This window comes from Elephas maximus, chromosome 26 (genome assembly GCF_024166365.1).
Source record: "Elephas maximus indicus isolate mEleMax1 chromosome 26, mEleMax1 primary haplotype, whole genome shotgun sequence".
Classification (NCBI taxonomy): domain Eukaryota; kingdom Metazoa; phylum Chordata; class Mammalia; order Proboscidea; family Elephantidae; genus Elephas; species Elephas maximus.
In genome coordinates, this window is record NC_064844.1 from 24928116 (window position 1) to 24947907 (window position 19792).

The 19792-nt window shown below is 39.3% G+C and overlaps 1 protein-coding gene across 3 annotated transcripts in view; it reads left to right on the forward strand.

The window, feature by feature from the left end:
* DHX57 (DExH-box helicase 57) overlaps positions 1-19792 on the forward strand; it is a 98942-nt gene that overhangs the window by 526 nt on the left and 78624 nt on the right. For all 3 annotated transcript variants that reach the window (XM_049870286.1, XM_049870288.1, XM_049870287.1), the window contains exon 2: positions 15193-15425. In XM_049870286.1, the coding sequence (XP_049726243.1) occupies positions 15199-15425 (227 nt within the window). In that variant the 5' untranslated portion in view covers positions 15193-15198. The remainder of the gene's footprint in view (positions 1-15192; positions 15426-19792) is intronic.

A 19792-nucleotide genomic window follows, 5' to 3' on the forward strand; every position in this document is an offset into this window, starting at 1 on the left:
AGATGGAGCTACATATTTCGGGATCAGTCAGATTTACCTAAGAGCGAAGTAGTGTGTGATCAGTTTTTCAGTGCGGTACTTGCCGATGCTGTTCCTGGAAGCCAAGCCTGGGTGGGAAACAAAGGATACTCTTAGAGCCAAATTTAGGTCCTTGTGTCCACAGTGAAGAAAGGTTGGAATCTTCCCAGCTTGGGCGGAATAGAACAGCTGAGTCCGTCCATGTGATTTATACAGCATATTCCCTGTTCCTTGGAAAACGTCTAGAAAGAGTGGTATTGGACAATTGTTGAACAAAACCAGCAAGTTGCCATTCACAATTTTGAGTGGAGATCCCAGATCATATTGTAAAGGTAACATTTTCTGGGTTGGTGTGAGACAAGTTGTTGATCGCTCTTTTGGCAAGCTGGCTGTGGCTTAGTCTGGTTGGCTCTCCACTCTTCCTATTTTTTTAATCAGAGTACAATATCTTCTTGCTTTTTGCCTAATGTTTTCCTGGACACAAACTAACCTGAGCTTGGGTGGTTTTTGAGATGAAGCTCTGATCTACCTGCATCATTTGTATATCCTTTCCTGTTTTCCTAAATTTTAAAGAAATAATAATTTTAGTAATTATTGATGCAAAGCTTTACAGAATTCAGTTTGTCCCATTGTTTTGGTCTCCGGTTATTAATGATCTTATATTTTTGTGAGTATATGTATTTATGCCAATGGTTTTACATAAGAAGTTGAGGTAGTGTGACTTCTTATACCATTCTTATCTACAGTAGAGCTGAAGCCAAAGGAAACTTGTAAACGTGGGGTTTTTAAGTTTGGGTTGGGAGGGGGGCCTGCTTATCTTTAAACTTTAAATTGAGAATACAAGGCCTGTATGTATGGTAAGAAGGAAATATGGTAGAAAGAATCACAGCTTTGGAGTCAAACAGGATTGATTAAAATCCTGGCTCCACTGCTTCTATACTTGGTAACATTACATAAACTGTATAAGTGATTTGTGTGCCAGTTTCCTCCTCCTGGTGACCCTATAGGACAGAGTAGAACTGCCCCCTAGGGTTTCCAAAGCTGTAATCTTTACTGAAGCAAAATTCCACATCTTTCTCCCACTGACCTTTCAAACCACTGACCTTTCAGTTAGCAGCTGAGCCCTTAACCACTGCACCACCAGAGCTCCTCCCGTAAGATGTGGAAAATATTACCTACCTTACAAGATTCTTAAAGGGTTAAATGAAAGCACCCTAACTTTCATCTCAACTGTAGACTCATACATATGTCTGCCTTTCAGACATCTCCATTTGAATATCTAATAGGCATCTGAATGTAACATTCAATCTGAGCTTGGGGTACCCGAAATGGTATTCTTCCTCCTAAGTGCATGGCACCACTACTCACCCGGTTTACTCAAGGAAAAAGTCTTGGAATAATTTTTGACTCTCTTCTCTCACACCTACTTCATTTACCTTTAAAATACGTTTAGAATCTCCTGCTACTAATCAACTCCACCCTAGTCCGAGCCACTGAATTTTCTTTCTAGCCTGAACAAATGTAGTAGCTTCCTAATTGGCCCTCTGTTTCTCTTCACCCTCCTACAGTCTCTATTCTTCACACAGCAGCTAGAGTGATTGTCCTAAGACATCAGCCAACTGTATCAAGCTTTTGCGCCTCCCCCCCTCCCCCAGCTCTTTTGTGACTTCCCATCATAATTAGAATAAAATCCAAAGTCCTTCCCAGGACCCACATGGCATCTCTACTATCTGACCACATCTCTTTCCCTCACTTCACTGCAGCCCTACAGGGCTCTTTACTGTTCATCCAGCCCGTGCAGTGAGGAAGTTCTGGACTCAGACTCTTTGTACCTATTATTGCTTCTGCTTAAAATGCTCTTTCCACAAATATTTCATGGCTCATTACTTACCTAAAATAGCAGCATCACTTACTTTTTTTCTTCCTAGCACTTAACTGACATTATACATCTATTTGTATCATGTCTGTCTTACCCCCTAGAAGGTAAGCTTCCCAAGGGCAGGAATTTTGTCTTCTTTGCTATTAATACCTTGGGACCTGGCACATAATAAGTGCTCAATAAATATTCGTGGAATGAATGAATAGATGAATGAATCTCCATTCTTGCATAAGCTATCTATTCAACCTTCAGTCATTCATTCCACAAATACATTTTAAATTCGTACTATATGCCAGACACTATGCTAGAGGCACAGTGGTAATCAAAGTAGACATGGTCTTTGCCTTCAAGGAGGTTCTGGAGGCAGGGGGACGGGGGGTGGGGGATACAAACATAAACAATAAATGTGTGTAATTATGAAAGATTTTGAAAAAAGGATTACCAAGAGACACTGTAGATTAGCATGATCAAGCAAGACATTTTGAAATACCTTTGAACATTGTGCATCCCACTTTCAAGTGTGGCGTCTGGGGTCTTAAATGCTAACAAGTGGCCACCTAAGATGCATCAATTGGTCTCAACCCACCTGGATCAAAGGAGGATGAAGAATACCAAGGGTCACACGATAACTATGAGCCCAAGAGACAGAAAGGGCCACGTGAACTAGAGACTTACATCACCCTGAGACCAGAAGAACTAGATGGTGCCCGGCCACAATCAATGACTGCCCTGACAGGGAGCACAACAGAGAACCCCTGAGGGAGCAGAACAGTGGGATGCAGACCCCAAATTCTCATAAAAAGACCAGACTTAATGGTCTAACTGAGACTAGAAGAATCCTGGTGGTCATGGTCCCCAAACCTTCTGTTGGCCCAGGACAGGAACCATTCCCGAAGACAACTCATCAGACATGGAAGGGACTGGACAATGGGTTGGAGAGAGATGCTGATGAAGAGTGAGCTACTTGTATCAGGTGGACACTTGAGACTGTGTTGGCATCTCCTGTCTGGAGGGGAGATGGGAGGGTAGAGAGGGTTAGAAACTGGCAAAACGGTCACGAAAGGAGAGACTGGAAGGAGGGAGCGGGCTGACTCATTAGGGGGAGAGTAAATGGGAGTATGTAAAAAAAAAAAAAAATGTAGTAAGGTGTATATAAGCTTGTATGTGACAGACTGACTTGTAAACTTTCACTTAAAGCACAAGAAAAATTAAAAAAAAAAATACATTTGATTTGAGATCTAAATGATGAGTTGAAGTTATCTAGCCAAAGTCTGAGAGAACAATATTTGAAAAAAGTCATAAAATAGGAAAGCGTTTTGTCTTGGTTATCTTGTGCTGCTGTAGCAGAAATACCACAAGTGGGTGACTTTAACGAGCAGAAATTAATTTTCTCACAGTACCAAAACTGATTGCTGTCAAGTCAGTTCTGACTCAGCGACCATATAGGACAGAGTAGAACTGCCCCATACGGCTTCCAGGGAGCACCTGGTAGATTCGAACTGGCAACCTTTTGGTTAGTAGACATAGCACTTAACCACTGTGCTACCAGGGTTTCCTCTCACAGTTTTAGGAAGCTAGAAGTCCAAATTCAGGGTACCAGCTCTAGGGGAAGGCCTTCTCTCTTGTTGGCTTTGGGATAAGGAAAGTCCTTGTCTCTTTTCACCTTCTGTTTCTTGGCAGGCCTCATGTGGCATGGCATCTGTCTTCCCCCATCTGTGCTTCAGTGTGCCTAATCTGTTTTTATATCTCAAAAGTGATTGGGTTAAGACACCCCACACTGATCTGGCCTCATTAACATAACAAAGAAACCCTGTTCCCAAATGAGATTACATCCTCAGACATGGGGAATTAGGATTTACAACATGTATTTTGGGGGGACACACTTCAATCCGTAACACATGTGGTCAGAGAGCTAGTGGAAGACCAGTTTGGCTTGAGCCTCCTGAGCAAGGGAAAGAAAAAGGAAGAGAAGGATGGTGTGGGATGACGTTAGAGATTTAGGTTCTGTTCATGGAGTTTCGATTTTATTCTAGACGTAATGGAAATCATAAAAGAATTTTTAAGCAGGCAGTAAACTGATAACATTTGCCTTTTTGAAAGTCTGCTCGCCCTGTTAAGTGGAGAGTGAATTTGAAGAAGGCAACACTGGAGAAAAGATGGCATTTGGAGGCTGTTGCTGGTAATCTAGATCAGAAGTTGGCAGGTTTTTTTCTGTAACGGGCCAGATAGTAAATATTTTTGGCTTTGCAAAGTGGTCTCTGTCACAAGTAGTCAACTCTGCCATTGTAGCACAAAAGCAGCCGTAGACAATAATTAAGCAAAAGAGCATGGCTGTGTCCCAATAAAGTTTTATTTATGGACACTAAAATTTGAATTTCATATAATTTTTCATGTGCCATTAAATTTTTTTTTTGATTATTTTTAGCCATCTAAAAATGTAATTTAGCCCATAGGTTGTACAAAAACAGGCAGTGTACTGTTTTGGCTCCCAGACCATAGTTTGGCCAGCCCCTTTTCTAAATAACAGAAATAGTATCCTTGAAGTTCAGGAAGAATGTAGATTTATACATTTTGTATAAATAGGACTTGGTGATGGAGTGGCTTTTTAGGTGAGGTATGAAAGATGACTCCCAGATATCTGACTTGAGCAACTGGGGAATGGAGGCCCTAGTTATTGATAGGAAAACCTGGAAGAAATACAAGTTTAGGGGAAAGAGGAGTTCAGTTTTAAACATGTTGAGTTTGAAATGTCTCTGAAATTTCCAAGTAGGTTGTGTAAAGCCTTGGATCTTGGGAGATATAAAAAAAGATGAATCATAGACCCTAGGGACCTAAAAGTAGCAACGCGAGCAGGTACGTGCACACCTATGTTCATTGCAGCACTATTCACAATAGCAAAAATGTGGAAACAACCTAACAGATGAATGGATAAACAAAATGTGGTATATATATACAATAGAATACTACTCAGCCACAAAGAGAAGTCTTGATACATGGTTGGACCTCAGAGACATTATGCTGAGTGAAATAAGTCAGTCACAAAAGGACAAATACTATGTGATTGCACTTACATGAAAAGACAAGAATAAGTAAATATATAGAGACCAATGTCTATTAGTGGTTACCTGGGGTAGGAGGAAGAACAGAGAGAGGGAATTATTCTCTGGGAAGTAATGAATTTATGTTTATGGTGATGGGAAAATTGGCATTGAATAAGGGTAATGGTTGCACAACTTGAGTGTAACTGATATCATTAAGTTGTACACCAATGAAAGAATGACATGGCAAATATTGTGTTATATATAATTTTACGGCAGCCGCGGAAACAAACCAAAAAACAGGCTAAAGCTGCTGATAGTACTTAAGTATATGCAAAAACGTTTTAAGATAATTTCTGTTGGTTTGAAGGTACAGGGCCATGGCTTTGTGGGACTGTCTGGTTAATTGGCCTGTCATGAATTGAATTGTGTCCTCCCAAAATATGTGTCAACTTGGCTAGGCCATGATTCCCAGTACTGTGTGATCATCCACCATTTTGTCATCTGATGTGATTTTCCTATGTGTTGTAAATCCTACCTCTATGATGTTAATGAGGCAGGATTAGAGGCAGTTACGTTAATGAGGCAGGACTCAATCTACAAGATTAGGCTGTGTCTTAAGTCAGTCTCTTTTGAGATATAAAAGAATGAAGTGAGCAGAGAGACAGGGACCTCATACTGCGAAGAAACAAGAGCCAGGAGAATAACGCATCCTTTGGACCCGGGGTCTCTGTGCAGAGAAGCTCCTAGACCAAGGGACAATTGATGACAAGGACCTTTCTTCAGAGCCAGCAGAGAAGGAAAGCTTTCCCCTGGTGTGCGTGCCTTGAGTTTGGACTTCTAGCCTCCTAGGCTGTGAGAGAATAAATCTCTGTTTGTTAAAGCCATCTTTCTGTTATAGGAGCACTAGATAACTAAGACATGGCCTAATGCTGTTTTTAAAGTTACTGCTTCATTTCCTAGCTCGATGAGTAGTGCCTGGAGTCTTAAAAGCTTGGGAGCAGCCTCCATGTTACAATAATTGGTCTCTATTCACAAGAAGCAGTGAAGGAAGAAGGTGGAGACCCAAGAATTGGAGAAGGAACTGGAGTGCAGGTTTAACTGCCTCCATGAACTGCCTCCTTACCCAGGAGACCAGAAGAACTGGATGGTACCTGGCTACCATTATGAGTGTTTTGATCAAGGAATCAATAGATGGCTCTTGATCAAAAGGGGCAAAATTTTTGAAACAGAACTTCAGATTCTTACATAATCCAGACTTACTGAAGGTATTGAAACTGGAGGAACCCTGAACCTATCACTCTGAGAAAACCTTCAAACCATGCAATGAAATTGTCCCCTGAGGTTATCTTTAAACTGAATAACTGTTTAGCTAAATTAGTAAAGAATGTTCACCATGATCATTGTACTCTTTTAAAGAATTATTTATAATGAGATCAAATTGTCAACAATAACTTTAAAAGCGTAGATGAGTTTAGTGGGTAATGAATCTAAGTCATTAGTAGTGAAACAATACGGGTAGAGATAGTAAGAATAGTGACACAACACGAATGTAGCCAATGTTATTGAATTATACATGCAGAAATTGACGAATGGGCGTATGTTCTGCTGTGTATATTTTCACCAAAATTAAAATAAAATTAAAAAAAAAGAAAGATGAATCAGACCTAAGTTCCTCAATATACCTAAATCCTTCCGTAGTAGGAGGGAAGATGTTACACGTGTAATTAACTGTGATGATCGGTGGTTTTATACCTATGATGAGGATCTAGAAGTTTTCTTTCTTTTTCTTTTTGATTGTGCTTTAGATGAAAGTTTACAGCTCAAGTTAATTTCTCATACAAAAATTTGTACACGTATTTTTACATGACCCTAGTTGTGATCCCTATAATGTGACGGCTCACTTCCCCTTTATACCCTGGGTTTCCCGTGTCCGTTCAACCAGCCTCTGTCCCTTTCTGCCTTCTCATTCTGCCTCTGGACGGGAGCTGACCATTCAATCTCAAGTATCTGCTTGAACAAAGCAGCATGCTCTTCATGAGTATTATTTTATGTTTTATAGTCCAGCCTAACCTTTGTCTGCAGAGTTGGCTTTGGAAATGGTTTTAGTTCTGGATTAACAGAAAGCCTGGGGGCCATGTCTTCTGGGGTTCCTCTAGTCTCAGTCAGATCGTTAAGTCTCGTCTTTGTACGTGAATTTGAGTTCTGCACCACACTTTTCTCCTGCTCCGTCAGGGACTGTCTGTTGTGTTCCCTGTCAGGATGGTCATTGGTGGTAACTAGGCACCATCTAGTTCTTCTGGCCTCGGGCTGATGGAGTCTCTGGGTTATGTGGCGCTTTTGTCTCTTGGACTAATATTTTCCTTGTGTCTATGGTTCTTCATTCTCCTTTGCTCCACATGGGTTGGGACCAGTTGATGCTTCTAAGACAGCCACTCGCAAGCTTTTAAGAACCCAGATGCTACTCACCAAAGTGGGATGCAGAACAGTTTCTTAATAAACCCTGTTATGCCAGTTGACATAGATGTCCCCTAAAACCATAATCCCCAGACTCCCACCCTTGCTGCTCTGTCCCTTGATGTGTTTGGTCGTGTTTAGGAAACTTCTAAGCTTTTGGTTTAGTCCAGTTGTGCTGACTTCCCCTGTATAGTGTGTTGTCTTTCCCTTATTTATTTTTTTTATCTAGGTAGTGAACTCCCCTCTCCTCCCTCCCCACCCTCATAACCATCAAAGAATGATTTCTTCTATGTTTAAACCTTTTCTTGAGTTCTTAAAATAGTGGTCTCATACAGTTTTTGTCCTTTCGTGACTAACTAATTTCACTCAGCCTAACGCCTTCCAGATTCATCCGTGTCATGAAATGTTTCGTGGGTTCATCATTGTTCTTTATTGTTGCATAATATTCCATTGTGTGAATATACCATAATTTGTTTATCCATTCGTCTGTTCATAGACACACAGGTTGTTTCCATCTTTTTGCCATTGTGAACAGTGCTGCAGTGAACATGGGTGTGCATATATCTATTTCTGTGAGGGCTCTTATTTCTCTAGGATATATTCCAAGGAGTGGGACTGCTGGATCATATTGTACTGCTATTTCTAGCTTTATAAGGAAGCGCCAAATCAATTTCCAAAGTGATTGTACCATTTTACATTCCCACCAGCGGTGCATAAGTGTTCCAGTCTCCCCACAACCTCTCCAACATTTATTATTTTGTGTTTTTTAGATAATGCTAGCCTTGTTGTGGTGAGGTGGTACCTCATTATAGTTTTGATTTGCATTTCTCTAAGGGCTGATGATTGTGAACATTTCCTCGTGTATCTGATATCCGCCTGAATGTCTTCTTTGGTGAAGTGCCTGTACATATCCTTTGCTCATTTTTCAATTGAGTTATTTGTCTTTTTATTGTTGAGATTTTGCTGTATCTTGTAGGTTTTAAAGATTAGACCCATATCAGATATGTCGTAGCCAAAAATTTTTTCCAAGTCTGTAAGTTGTCTTCTCACTGTTTTGGTGAAGGCTTTGGATGAGCATAAGTGTTTGATTTTTAGGAGCTTCCACTTATCTGGTTTCTCTTCCAGTGCTTATGCCTTGTTAGTTATGGTTGGTAATCTGTTTATGCCATGTATTAGGGCTCCTAGCATTGTCCCTATTTTTCCTTCCATGATCTTTATTGTTTCAGATTTTCTATTTAGGTCTTTGATCCATTTAGAGCCCGTTTTTGTGTATGGAGTGAGGTATGGGTCTTGTTTCTTTTTTTTTTTGCAAATGGATATCCAGTTACGCCAGCCCCATTTGTTAAAGAGACTGTCTTTTCCCCATCTAATGGACTTTGGGCCTTTGTCAAATATCAACTGTTGATAGGTGGATGAATTTATGTCTGGATTCTCAACTCTGTTCCATTGGTCTGTGTATCTGTTGTACCAGTACCAGGCTGTTTTGACTACCTTGGTGGTATAATGGATTCTAAAATCAGGTAGTGTGGGGCCTCCCACTTTGTTCTTCTTCTGCAGTAGTGCTGTACTTATCTTGGGCCTCTTCCCCTTGCATACGAGGTTGGTGATTTGTTTCTCTATCTCATTAAAAAATATCGTTGGAATTTGGATCCAGATTGCATTGTATCTGTAGATCATTTTAGGTAGAATTGACATTTTCACAATGTTGAGCCTTGCTATCCATGAGCAAGGTATGTTTTTCCACTGATGTAGGTCTCTTTTGGTTTCTTGCAGTAGTGTCTTATAGTTTTCTTCGTATAGGTCTTTTATGTCTGGGTTAGATTTATTCCGAAGTATTTTATCTTTTGGGGGCTATTGTAAATGGTATTGATTTGGTGATTTCCTCCTCAGGGTTCTCTTTGTTGGTGTAGAGGAATCTAACTGATTTTTGTATATTTATCTTTTATCCTGATCTTTGCTGAAATCTTCTATTAGTTCCGGTTGTTTTCTTGTGGATTCTTTGGAGTTTTCTATGTATAAGATCATACCATCTGCAAACAGAGACATTTTTACTTCTTCCTTACCAATTTGAATGCCCTGTATTTCTTTTTCTAAGTGCTCTGGCTAGGAACTCCAGCACAATGTTGAAAAAGAGTGATGGTAAAGGGCATCCTTGTCTGGTTCCTGGTCTCAAGGGAAATGCTTTCAGACTCTCTCCATTTAGGATGATGTTGGCTGTTGGCTTTGCTTAAATGCCCTTTTTTATGTTGAGGAATTTCCCTTCTATTCCTATTTTGCTGAGAGTTTTTATTATGAATGGGTGTTGGACTTTGTCAAATGCCTTTTCTGCATCAATTGATAAGATCATGTGGTTCCTTTTGTTTTATTTATGTAATGGATTACATTGATTGTTTTTCTAATGTTGAACCATCCCTGCATACCTGGTATGAATCCCACTTGGCCATGGTGAATTATTTTTTTGATATGTTATTGAATTCTATTGGCTAGAATTTTGTTCAGGATTTTTACATCTGTGTTCATGAGGGATATTGGTCTGTAATTTTCTTCTTTTGTGGTGTCTTTACCTGGTTTTGGTATCAGGGTTATGCTAGCTTCATAGAATGAGTTTGGGAGTATTCCATTCTTTTCTGTGCTCTGAAATACCTTTAGTAGTAGTGGTGCAAGCTCTTCTCTGAACGTTTGGTGGAATTCTCCAGTGAAGCTGTCCGGGGCAGGGCTTTTGCGGGGGGAGGGTTTAATTACCTCCTCAAACTTTTCTTTTGTTATTAGTTTATTTAGTTATTCTACCTCTGTGTTTGTTTCAGTAGGTAGTGTGTTTCTAGAAATTTGTCCGTTTCCTCTAAGTTTTCAAATTTGTTGGAGTACAGTTCTTCATAGTATTCTGTTAATGATTCTCTTAAGTAGGATCTGTTGTGATATCACCCATCTCATTTCTTATTCTGGTTATTTGCTTCCTCTCCTGTTTTTCTTTTGTCAGTTTGGCCAGTGGCTTATTGATTTTATTAATCTTTTTAAGGAACCAGCTTTTGGTCTTGTTAACTCTTTTAGTTGTTTTTCTATTCTCTATTTCTGCTCTAATTTTTATTATTTCCCTTCTTTTGTTGTCCATGGGCTTCTTTTGCTGCCCTCTTTCTATTTGTTTGAGTTGTAGGGTTAATGTTTTGATTTTGGCCCTTTCTTTTTGGATTTGTGCATTTATTGCTATAAATTGACCTCTGAGCACTGTTTTTGCTGTGTCCCAAAGGTTTTCGTAGGATGTGTTTTCATTCTCATTTGATTCTGTGAATTTCTTTATTTAGTCTGGATTTCTTCTATAAACCAGTAGTTTTTGAGCAAGGTGTTGTACAGTTTCCATGAGTTTGATTTTTTTTTCCTTGCTTTTTCTGTTGTTGATTTCTACTTTTATGGCTTTACAGTCAGAAAAAATGCTTTGTAATAGTCGATGTTTTGGATTCTGATAAGGCTTGCTGTGTGGCCTAATATGTGGTCTGTTCTGGAGAATGTTCCATGTGTGTTGGAAAAGAAAGTATACTTGCCTGCTGTTGAGTGGGATATTCTGTATATATCTGAGATCAAGTTGGTTGATCGTGGCATTTAGATCTTCCGCGTCTTCATTAAGTTTCTTTCTGGATGTTCTGTCCTTCATCGAAAGTGGTGTTTTGAAGTCTCCTACTATTATTGTGGAGCTGTCTATTTCTCTTTTCAGTGCTGTTAGAGTTTGTTTTATGTATTTTGGAGCCCTGTTGTTGGGTGCATAAATATTTATTATGGTTACGTCCTCCTGGCATATTGACCTTTTAATCATTATATAGTGTCCTTCTTTATCCTTTGTGGTGGATTCTTCTTTAAAGTCTATTTTGTCAGATTAATATTGCCATTCCCACTGTTTTTTATTGTTTGCTTGGTATATTTTTTTTCCATCCTTTCAGTTTTAGTTTTTTTGATTCTTTGAGTCTAAGGTGTGTCTCTTGTAGGCAGCATATAGCTGGAGTGTGGTTTTTTATCCATTCTGACACTCTCTGTCTCTTTATTGGTGTATTTAGTCTATCCACATTCAGTGTAATTATTGATAGGTATGAGTTTTTTTGTTTTGTTTTTTAGTGCTGTCATTTTGATGTATTTTTGTGTGTGTTGTTGACAAGTTTCTTTGTTCCACTAAATTTTCTGTGCTGAGTCGTTTTTCTTTATGTATTTTCATCTTTTTCATTTTTGTTGATATTCTATTGGCTGAGTCTTATGTTTTTCTTCTTTTTTATTTTGGTATGTAGGATTGTTAGTTTCCTTTGTGGTTACCTTAATATTTACCTCTATTTTTCTAAGTTTAAACCAATCTTTTATTTCGTGTTACCACCTTGACTTCCTCTCCATATGAAAGTTCTATGACTACATTATTTAGTCCTTTTTTGTTTTAATGTTGTCATCTTTTACATATTGACATCTCTGTTTCCCTATTTTCAGTGTTTTAGCTCTAATTTATTTCTGTGATTTCCCTATCTGGGTTGATATTTGGTTGTTCTGCCCTGTGTTCTAGTCTTGGGTTGTTATCTGATGTTATCAATCTTCTGATGGGAGGACTCCCTTTAGTATTTCTTGTAATTTTGGTTTGGTTTTTACAAATTCCCTTAACTTCTGTTTATTTGGAAATGGCCTAATTTCACCATCATGTTTGAGAGACAGTTTTGTTGGTTTTATAATTCTTGGCTGGTAACTTTTTTCCTTCAAGGCTTTATAAATGTCATCCTACCTGCATGGTTTCTGCTGAGTAGTCTGAGCTTAGTCTTACTGATTCTTCTTTGTAGATGACTTTTCGTTTATCCCTAGTTGCTCTTAAAATTGTCTCTTTTATCTTTGGTTTTGGCAAGTTTGATTATAATATGTCTTGGTGACTTTCTTTTGGAATCTACTCTGTGTCAGTTTTGATGAGCTTCTTGGATAGGTATCTTCTCGTCTTTCACAATATCAGGGAAGTTTTCTGCCAACAAATCTTCAACAATTCTCCATGTATTTTCTGTTATTCCCCCACTTCTGGTACTCCAGAAACTAGTAGGTTGTTCCTCTTGATAGAATCCCACATAATTCTTAGGGTTCCTTTGTTTGTTTTTAATTCTTTTATCTAATTTTTCCTCAAATAAATTGGTATCAAGTGTTTTATCTTCAGTCTCAATAATTCTGACTTCCGTTGCCTCAGTTCTTTGTATTGATTTGTCTAACTCTGAAATTTTATTGTTAATCTTTTGGATTTCTGTTTGCTGTCTCTCTATGGATTCTTACAGCCTTTAAATTTGTTATTATACTGTTATATAAGCTTCTTAAGTTCCTCTGTTGCTTTGTCTGTGTGTTCCTTGGCTTGGTCTGTGTTTTGCCTGCTCTCCTTCCTGATCTCTTGAAGAGCTCTGTATATTAATCTTTTGAATTCTATCTCCGGTAACTCCAATACCTCTTTCTCCAGGAGGTTTTTTGGTTCTTTGTTTTGGTCACTTGCTGAAGCCAGCATGGTCTGCCTCTTTATGTGATTTGATATTGACTATCATCTCCGAGCCATCAATGAGTTATTATATTTATTTTATATTTGCTTACTGTGTCCTAGCTTCTTGTTCTGTTTTGTTTTGATATGCCCACATAGGCTGATTGTGTGAGCTACTTTGATTATTGGCATCTTTGCAGCTCTCACATCCTGTCACCATGTGGTTAGAGCTGTTACTAGGTATGTGAGCCCAGGAATCTGTTTACTTTTCTTGTGTGGATTCAGCTCAGGTATCCAGGTCATCAGTCACCAAGTGTGTGGTGTAGCCTCTCATCTACAGTCCTAGATGGGCAGGGCTATGTAGCGGTGATTGGAGTAGGCACAGGTATCTGGCTGCAGTAGAGTGTCATGCACTGAGTAAGGCAGGGGGCTGACAGCGGCCCCTGAGTGTCTGTGAGGAGAGCATATCCCTGTTCCTTAGAGCGTGTAGATGGGTGGTTTTGTAGCCAGACTTTGGGCACCCAGTGCTGTTGGCTCTAAGGACTGGGAGGCACCACTTATGCTTGGACCCCTGTTGTGGGTGGCTAGGTGGAGTTGATGGAGCCGCCAGTCCTCAGGCACGTGATGTGGGTAGGTGAGGGCCCTGTTTAATGAGTAGGGTGGTGTCAAATGTCATAAATCTGCCACTTCCCCTTAGCTGTTACAGTTGAAAATAGGCTTCAGGTATATACCCTGTTATACTATGCTAATGAGGGCCTGCGCTGTTGAAATGGGCCCACACAGATCTAGATAGGGGTGAAAGGCACTTAAAAGTCTGTGGCCCCCTTATGCCTGTGTCTAGGCAGAGGGGCAGTGCCTGCCCTGAGTTCCTGGCTTAGGGGAGCTGGTACATTAGTTTTTCTTGTTTGTTAATTTGTTCCCTCTCCAAAGTTGGGAGAATAGCTCCAGGTGTGCAGTGGGTCCCACTTTTAGTCCAAGTGGCTAGGCAATTGGTGAAGCCAGCCCAGGACTGAAGCAGAGTGGGGAGGGGGCGGGTAAATAGGAGAGAGTTACTTCCCAGAGAGGGGAAAGGTGTTTTTGATCCCTTCTAGTAGTTTAGATGCTTGCACTTAACTCTTGCAGATTCAGCACCACTTCTCATTGGTTCTGGAGGCGTGAGCAGACTCTCTGCTGCTCGGTTTCTCCCAGCGTGGAAAGCGCCTCCCAAGCACTACTTCTTGCCTCAGCCGCCGTGCATGTGCCAGCCTGTCTAACCTGCAGGATTCCGGCCAGATCAGGTCTGGCAGATCCCTATTGCTTCTGAACTTTCTCTCCCTCCCCCTGCGATTCAGTCCGACTTTTCAACTTTGTCTTTGATGTTCAGGGCTTCTAGATTGTCATATATGATCAATTCACTTTTTTTTCAGGTCTTTGTTGTATGAGGGACCGCAGGAAGCATCTGAATACTCCACCACCTCAGCCTCCCCTCTAGAAATTTTCATTTCTAGAATTTTTTTCCATAGGACATATTCCTACATGTATGTAAAGATAAAGATGATCGTTGCAGCATTGTTTATAAGAACTAAAGATTGAAAACAACTTAAATGGGCAGCAGTAGAGTCTCAATTAAATAAACCATAGGATTTTCATACAATGATAGGAAAATGAATAAGGTAGATCTGTATTTATAAATATAGAATGATTATTATACAATATGTAATTATACAAGTGTATTATTAAGTAAGTAAGAGAAGCAAGGTCCAGAGCAGTATGTATGAGATGGACCTATTGCTGTATAAAAGGGTAAGGGTGAGATGTGCACACACACTTTCACACAAGTATATCCATATAGTGTTTCTGGAAGTTTATATCTTGGGCATCTGGGTTGGAGTGAAACTTATTTTGGTACTACTTGAATTTTCATTAGTAAGTGACTCTTAGTTTTTTAGTCTAAAAAATGAATTAATGGAAATATAGTAGTAGTAATACTACTCATGTCCTGGGTCCTACCCTCTGAGATTATTTCCAGGATATCAGAAGACTTGACGGGAGGCTGGGGAAAGTTTCTATTGGACTTTGAAGAATATAACCTAAAATTTAAACTAAAATTTGTGGAAATGAGGAAGGGCATTGCTAGCTACAGGAATGTCACAAGCAAAGGCAAAAAACAGGCAAGGACAAGAGAGAAATCATAAGGTAGAAGCAAAAGAAATAGAGGAAGCATGAAATTCTTGATCTTAGGAAAATTCATCTTATTATTATATTTCTTCAAAGTAGGCTATATTCATAACTTCAACAAAGGATTATTATATTTATCTGGTTTTGTGATAATTCTGTACTAATTTTTTCTCTTTCAGGTAAAAATGAGCTCTTCGGTAAGAAGAAAAGGAAAACCAGGCAAAGGAGGTGGAAAAGGGTCTTCTAGAGGAGGACGAGGAGGAAGAAGTCACAGTAATAAATCTCATGGGGGTGGTGGCGGAGGAGGAGGCGGTGGCGGCGGCAGTGGCGGAGGTAATAGAAAGGCCTCAAGTAGAATTTGGGATGACGGAGATGACTTCTGTATCTTCAGCGAATCAAGGCGCTCATCCAGGTCATTATACTCTTTGAATGCTCAAATACAGAAACAACATCCATCTTTAACGTATGGTACAACAGATGACCGAGAGAAGGGGAGAAGAAATGTCAAGCAGCTCTGGTCAAGTTAATTGTTCCTCTTATTTTAAAACTTGGGAGTCCCCCTTTGTATAACCTCTTCTAAAGATCTGATGGTAAATAACAGAAGTTAACTTTGTTAACTTCTGCATCACACCGTGAGTTGTTGCACCCAGTGTTACCAGGAAAGTAAATATTGCAAATGGTGAAAGTGATTTTGAGTGTTCCCTAGGCACTGTTGTAGACTGTTGTTAAAATCCAGGCCTAACTCAACTCTTTCTAGTTGATGAATTACAGATTTTCGAGCCAGATCAGCCAAATCATCACTGGTATTTCATGTGGGGACCAGTGACAGATGTCACTTCTGGGCTGCTCCCATATTCAGCTTTTAATGAATGAATAGACTATGATAATTCTGATAATTCTAATGGGTATTTAATGAAAGTGAAGATTTCTGCGTGTTATACAGTATTAGTATAAAGTTCTTATTGTCTCTCAAACTCAACTGTGAGCTGAGGTTTACTGGCATTTTTAGAGATGGAGAAATTTCTTAAAACTATATATATATGTATATACACACACAAATATATGTACATACATATATATACCAGAAAAAACCTGTTGCCGTCGAGTCAATTCCAACCCATAGGGACTCATGTTGTGTATATATGTGTGTATATACGTATATACACACACACACACAGGTGCGTATACACATACATTCACACATTCATTCATGGGAATAACTTAACTAAATACACATTCATTCATGGGGATAACAAGTAAATATGAATATATACAAAAAAAACCCTCGTTGCCATCAAGTTGATTCTGACCCATGTATGTATGTATGTGTGTGTGTTTATATGTATGTATGTATGTATATATGTATGAAACCCTGTTGGCATAGTCGCTGAGAGCTACATCTGCCAACCAAAAGGTCAGCAGTTCAGATCTACCAAGTGCTCCTTGGAAACTCTATGGGGGCGCTCTGTTCTGTCCTATAGGGTCGTTATGAGTCGGAATCAACTTGACGGCAATAGGTTTGGTTTTGGTTTTATATATATATGTGTATATATATGTACATACATATACATATGTACATATATATGTATAAAAAATATACGCATATATATACATGCACACATATACATGTACACATACATTCACACATTCATGGGAATAACTCGACTAAATATGAGTATTCAACATTATACCAAAAAAAAACCCCATTGCCACCAAGTCGATTCTAACCCATATATATATATGAATTATGAATTAGAGAGGAATCTGGATGAGTGCAGCAGTTTAACTGCATCATACATGCTTTTAACTTTAATGAATTCAACTTTTAACTTATATGCATTCAGAAAGAAAAAGAGAAACAAATAGGATTCAAGTCGTTTAAACTTCCTGCTAAATGAATCCAGGCCCCACAATGAGCAAGATAGAAAGGGATCTGCTATTTCTTTTCGGTCTCAATTTCCAAGTTCTTGTAGTTTTAGCCTCTTGCTAAAACTGAGTATGTGATTTCAGGATTTAAATTTTTTTTTTTCATACATAGCCCCTAAAATAACCAAATACTTCATCTAGTACTCAGCCAGAGAATCCACATTTTTTCCATTCTGGAGGGAAGGCAGTCATTTGGACATATTGAGAGACAATACATCAGTCTCAAACTTGGCACTTTTTAAAGGGATGTTTCAGAGTAATTTTAAGCTATATTGCATCCAGCGTTACATACTGGGTGCAATATAGCTTAAAATTAAATACATTTACATACTGACTTTAGACCCTTAACTTCTGAGCTAGGTGCAACTCCACTGTTTTACGAAACATAGAGCTTTAGACATTCATTCATCCAGCGAATTTTTACTGAGGGCCTGCTATGTACCAGGCACTGTTTTAGGGACTAGGATTCCAGCAATGAATAAAGTATTGTCCTTGCTTTCATAGAATGGTGTTGGGGTAGAAAAACTGTAAACAAATAAATATGTAACATTACAGGTGGTAAGTGCTATGGAGAAAAATAAAGGTGGATAAAAAGTATAGAAAATGCCAGAAGACAATTGCTGTTCTGCGTAGAATGATCAGAGAAGGCCCCTCTAATAAAGTGCCATTTGAGCAGATACAACAAGGAACTGAAGTAGTGAGCTATGAAGCTATCTGAGGGAAAAACATTTCAAGGCGGAGGAAAAAGCAAGTGCAAAGTCCCTGAGACAGGAATGTGTTCAGAAGGTTTAAGGAATGGCACAGAAGCCAGTGGTTAGAGTGGGTGAGCGAGGAGGAGAGTGATAGGAGGATAGATCAAAGAGGCTAAACTATGTAGGACATTATAGGCCATCATAGGGACTTGAGCTTTTGCTTTGAATAAGATGGGAAGCCATTGAAGGGTTTGAGGTAGGGGTGCATGACATTATCAGTCACTCTGACCAGGATTGCTGTATTCAATATGTGCCTTTGCGTGAAGTAGAAAATGGTGCCGCTTCCTCTGGGCATTTGTAGCCCCACAGCAGGATGCATGTGTGCTGTGTGGAAAACATATGGGAACATGGGTTGGAATCAGGGATACTAGTTAGGAGGCTCTCTTCAAGTGGAGATGTCAAAGAAAGTTTGATATATGAGTCTGAAGTTCAGGAAAAAGATCTAGGCTAGATAAGTAAATGTGTGGGTCCTCTATGAAGAAATGCTATTTAAAGGGACTGGATAAGATCCTCCTAGGGAGTGAATATAGTTAGAGAAGAGGTCTGAAGTTTGAGAGCTTAGACACTCCAAGCTTTAGAGGTAAGAGAGATTAGGAGAATCAGACAAAGGGGATTGACAAGGAATTGCCAGTTAAGTAGAAAGAAAACTAAGACAGTGTGGTTTCTAAAAGCCAGATGATAAAGGTGTTTTAAAGGAGAGAGAATAATCAGTTTTTTAAAATATATCTGATAGCTCAAGAAAAATGAGCACTGAGAATTGTCCGCTGGCTTTGGCAATGGGGGCATCATGGGTAACCTTGACAAGAACTGTATTGGCATACTTGGTGGGGAGGAAACCCTGACTAGAGTGTGTTTCAGAGAAAAAGATTTAAATAACTCTTTTAAATGGGACAATAGATGGAGGGGAAAATGTGCAATCAAGCAAGGACTTGTTTGTTTTGTTTTTTTTACATTGTTGTTGTTAGGTGCTGTGAAGTCTGTTTCGACTCATAAGGACCCTATATACAACAGAACAAAACACTGCCCGGTCCTGCGCCATCCTCACAGTCATTGCTGTGTTTGAGCCCATTGTTTCAGCCACTGTGTCAGTCCATCTCATAGAGGGTCTTCCTCCCTTTCACTGACCCTCTGTCTTACCAAGCATGATGTCCTTCTCCAGGGACTGGTCCCTCCTGATAACATATCCAAAGTACATGCGGTGAAGTCTTGCCAGCCTTGCTTCTAAGGAGCATTCTGGCTGTATTTCTTCCAAGACAGATTTATTCATTCTTTTGGCAGTCCATGGTATATTCTTTATTCTTCACCAGTACCATAATTCAAGGGCATCAACTCTTCTTCAGTCTTCTTTATTCATTGTCCAGCTTTCCCATGGCTTAGGCCAGGCACACCTTAGTCCTCAAATTGACGTCTTTGCTTTCGAACTCTTTAAAGAGGTCTTTTGCAGCAGATTTGCCCGATGCAATACATCATTTGAATTCTTCACTGCTGCTTCCGAAGTGTTGATTGTGGATCCAAGTAAAATAAAATCTTCAATCTGTTCTCCGTTTATCATGATGTTGCTTATTGGTCCAGGATTTTGTTTTTTTGTGTGTGTTAAAGTATAGTCCATACTGAAGGCCATAGTCTTTGATATTCATCAGTAAGTGCTTCAAGTGTTTCTTCACTTTCAGCAAGCAAGGTTGGGTCATCTACATATTGCATGTTGTTAATATGTCTTCCTCCCACCCTGATGCTGTGTTCTTCTTCATATAGTCCAGTTTATTCGATTATTTGCTCATGGTAGACATTATATAGTATGTCTGTACACTTATGGGAATTACCCAAAAGAGATTAAGGAACTAAAGATGCAGAGAGGGTCAAGTGCCAGAGTGATTTCCTTGAGAAGATGAAATTGATTGGGATCCATTGTATGAATACACGAATTGATATTAGGATCAAATATGATTCATCCATAGTAACAGGAAGGAAGGCAGAGTACATGGGTGTACAAATAAATGGTGGATGAGATAGGAACATATATATGGAGGTTCTCTTTCTCTCTCTCTTCCCCTCCCTCTTTTTACTAATCATGAGGAAATGACGAGACAAATCCAAATTATGA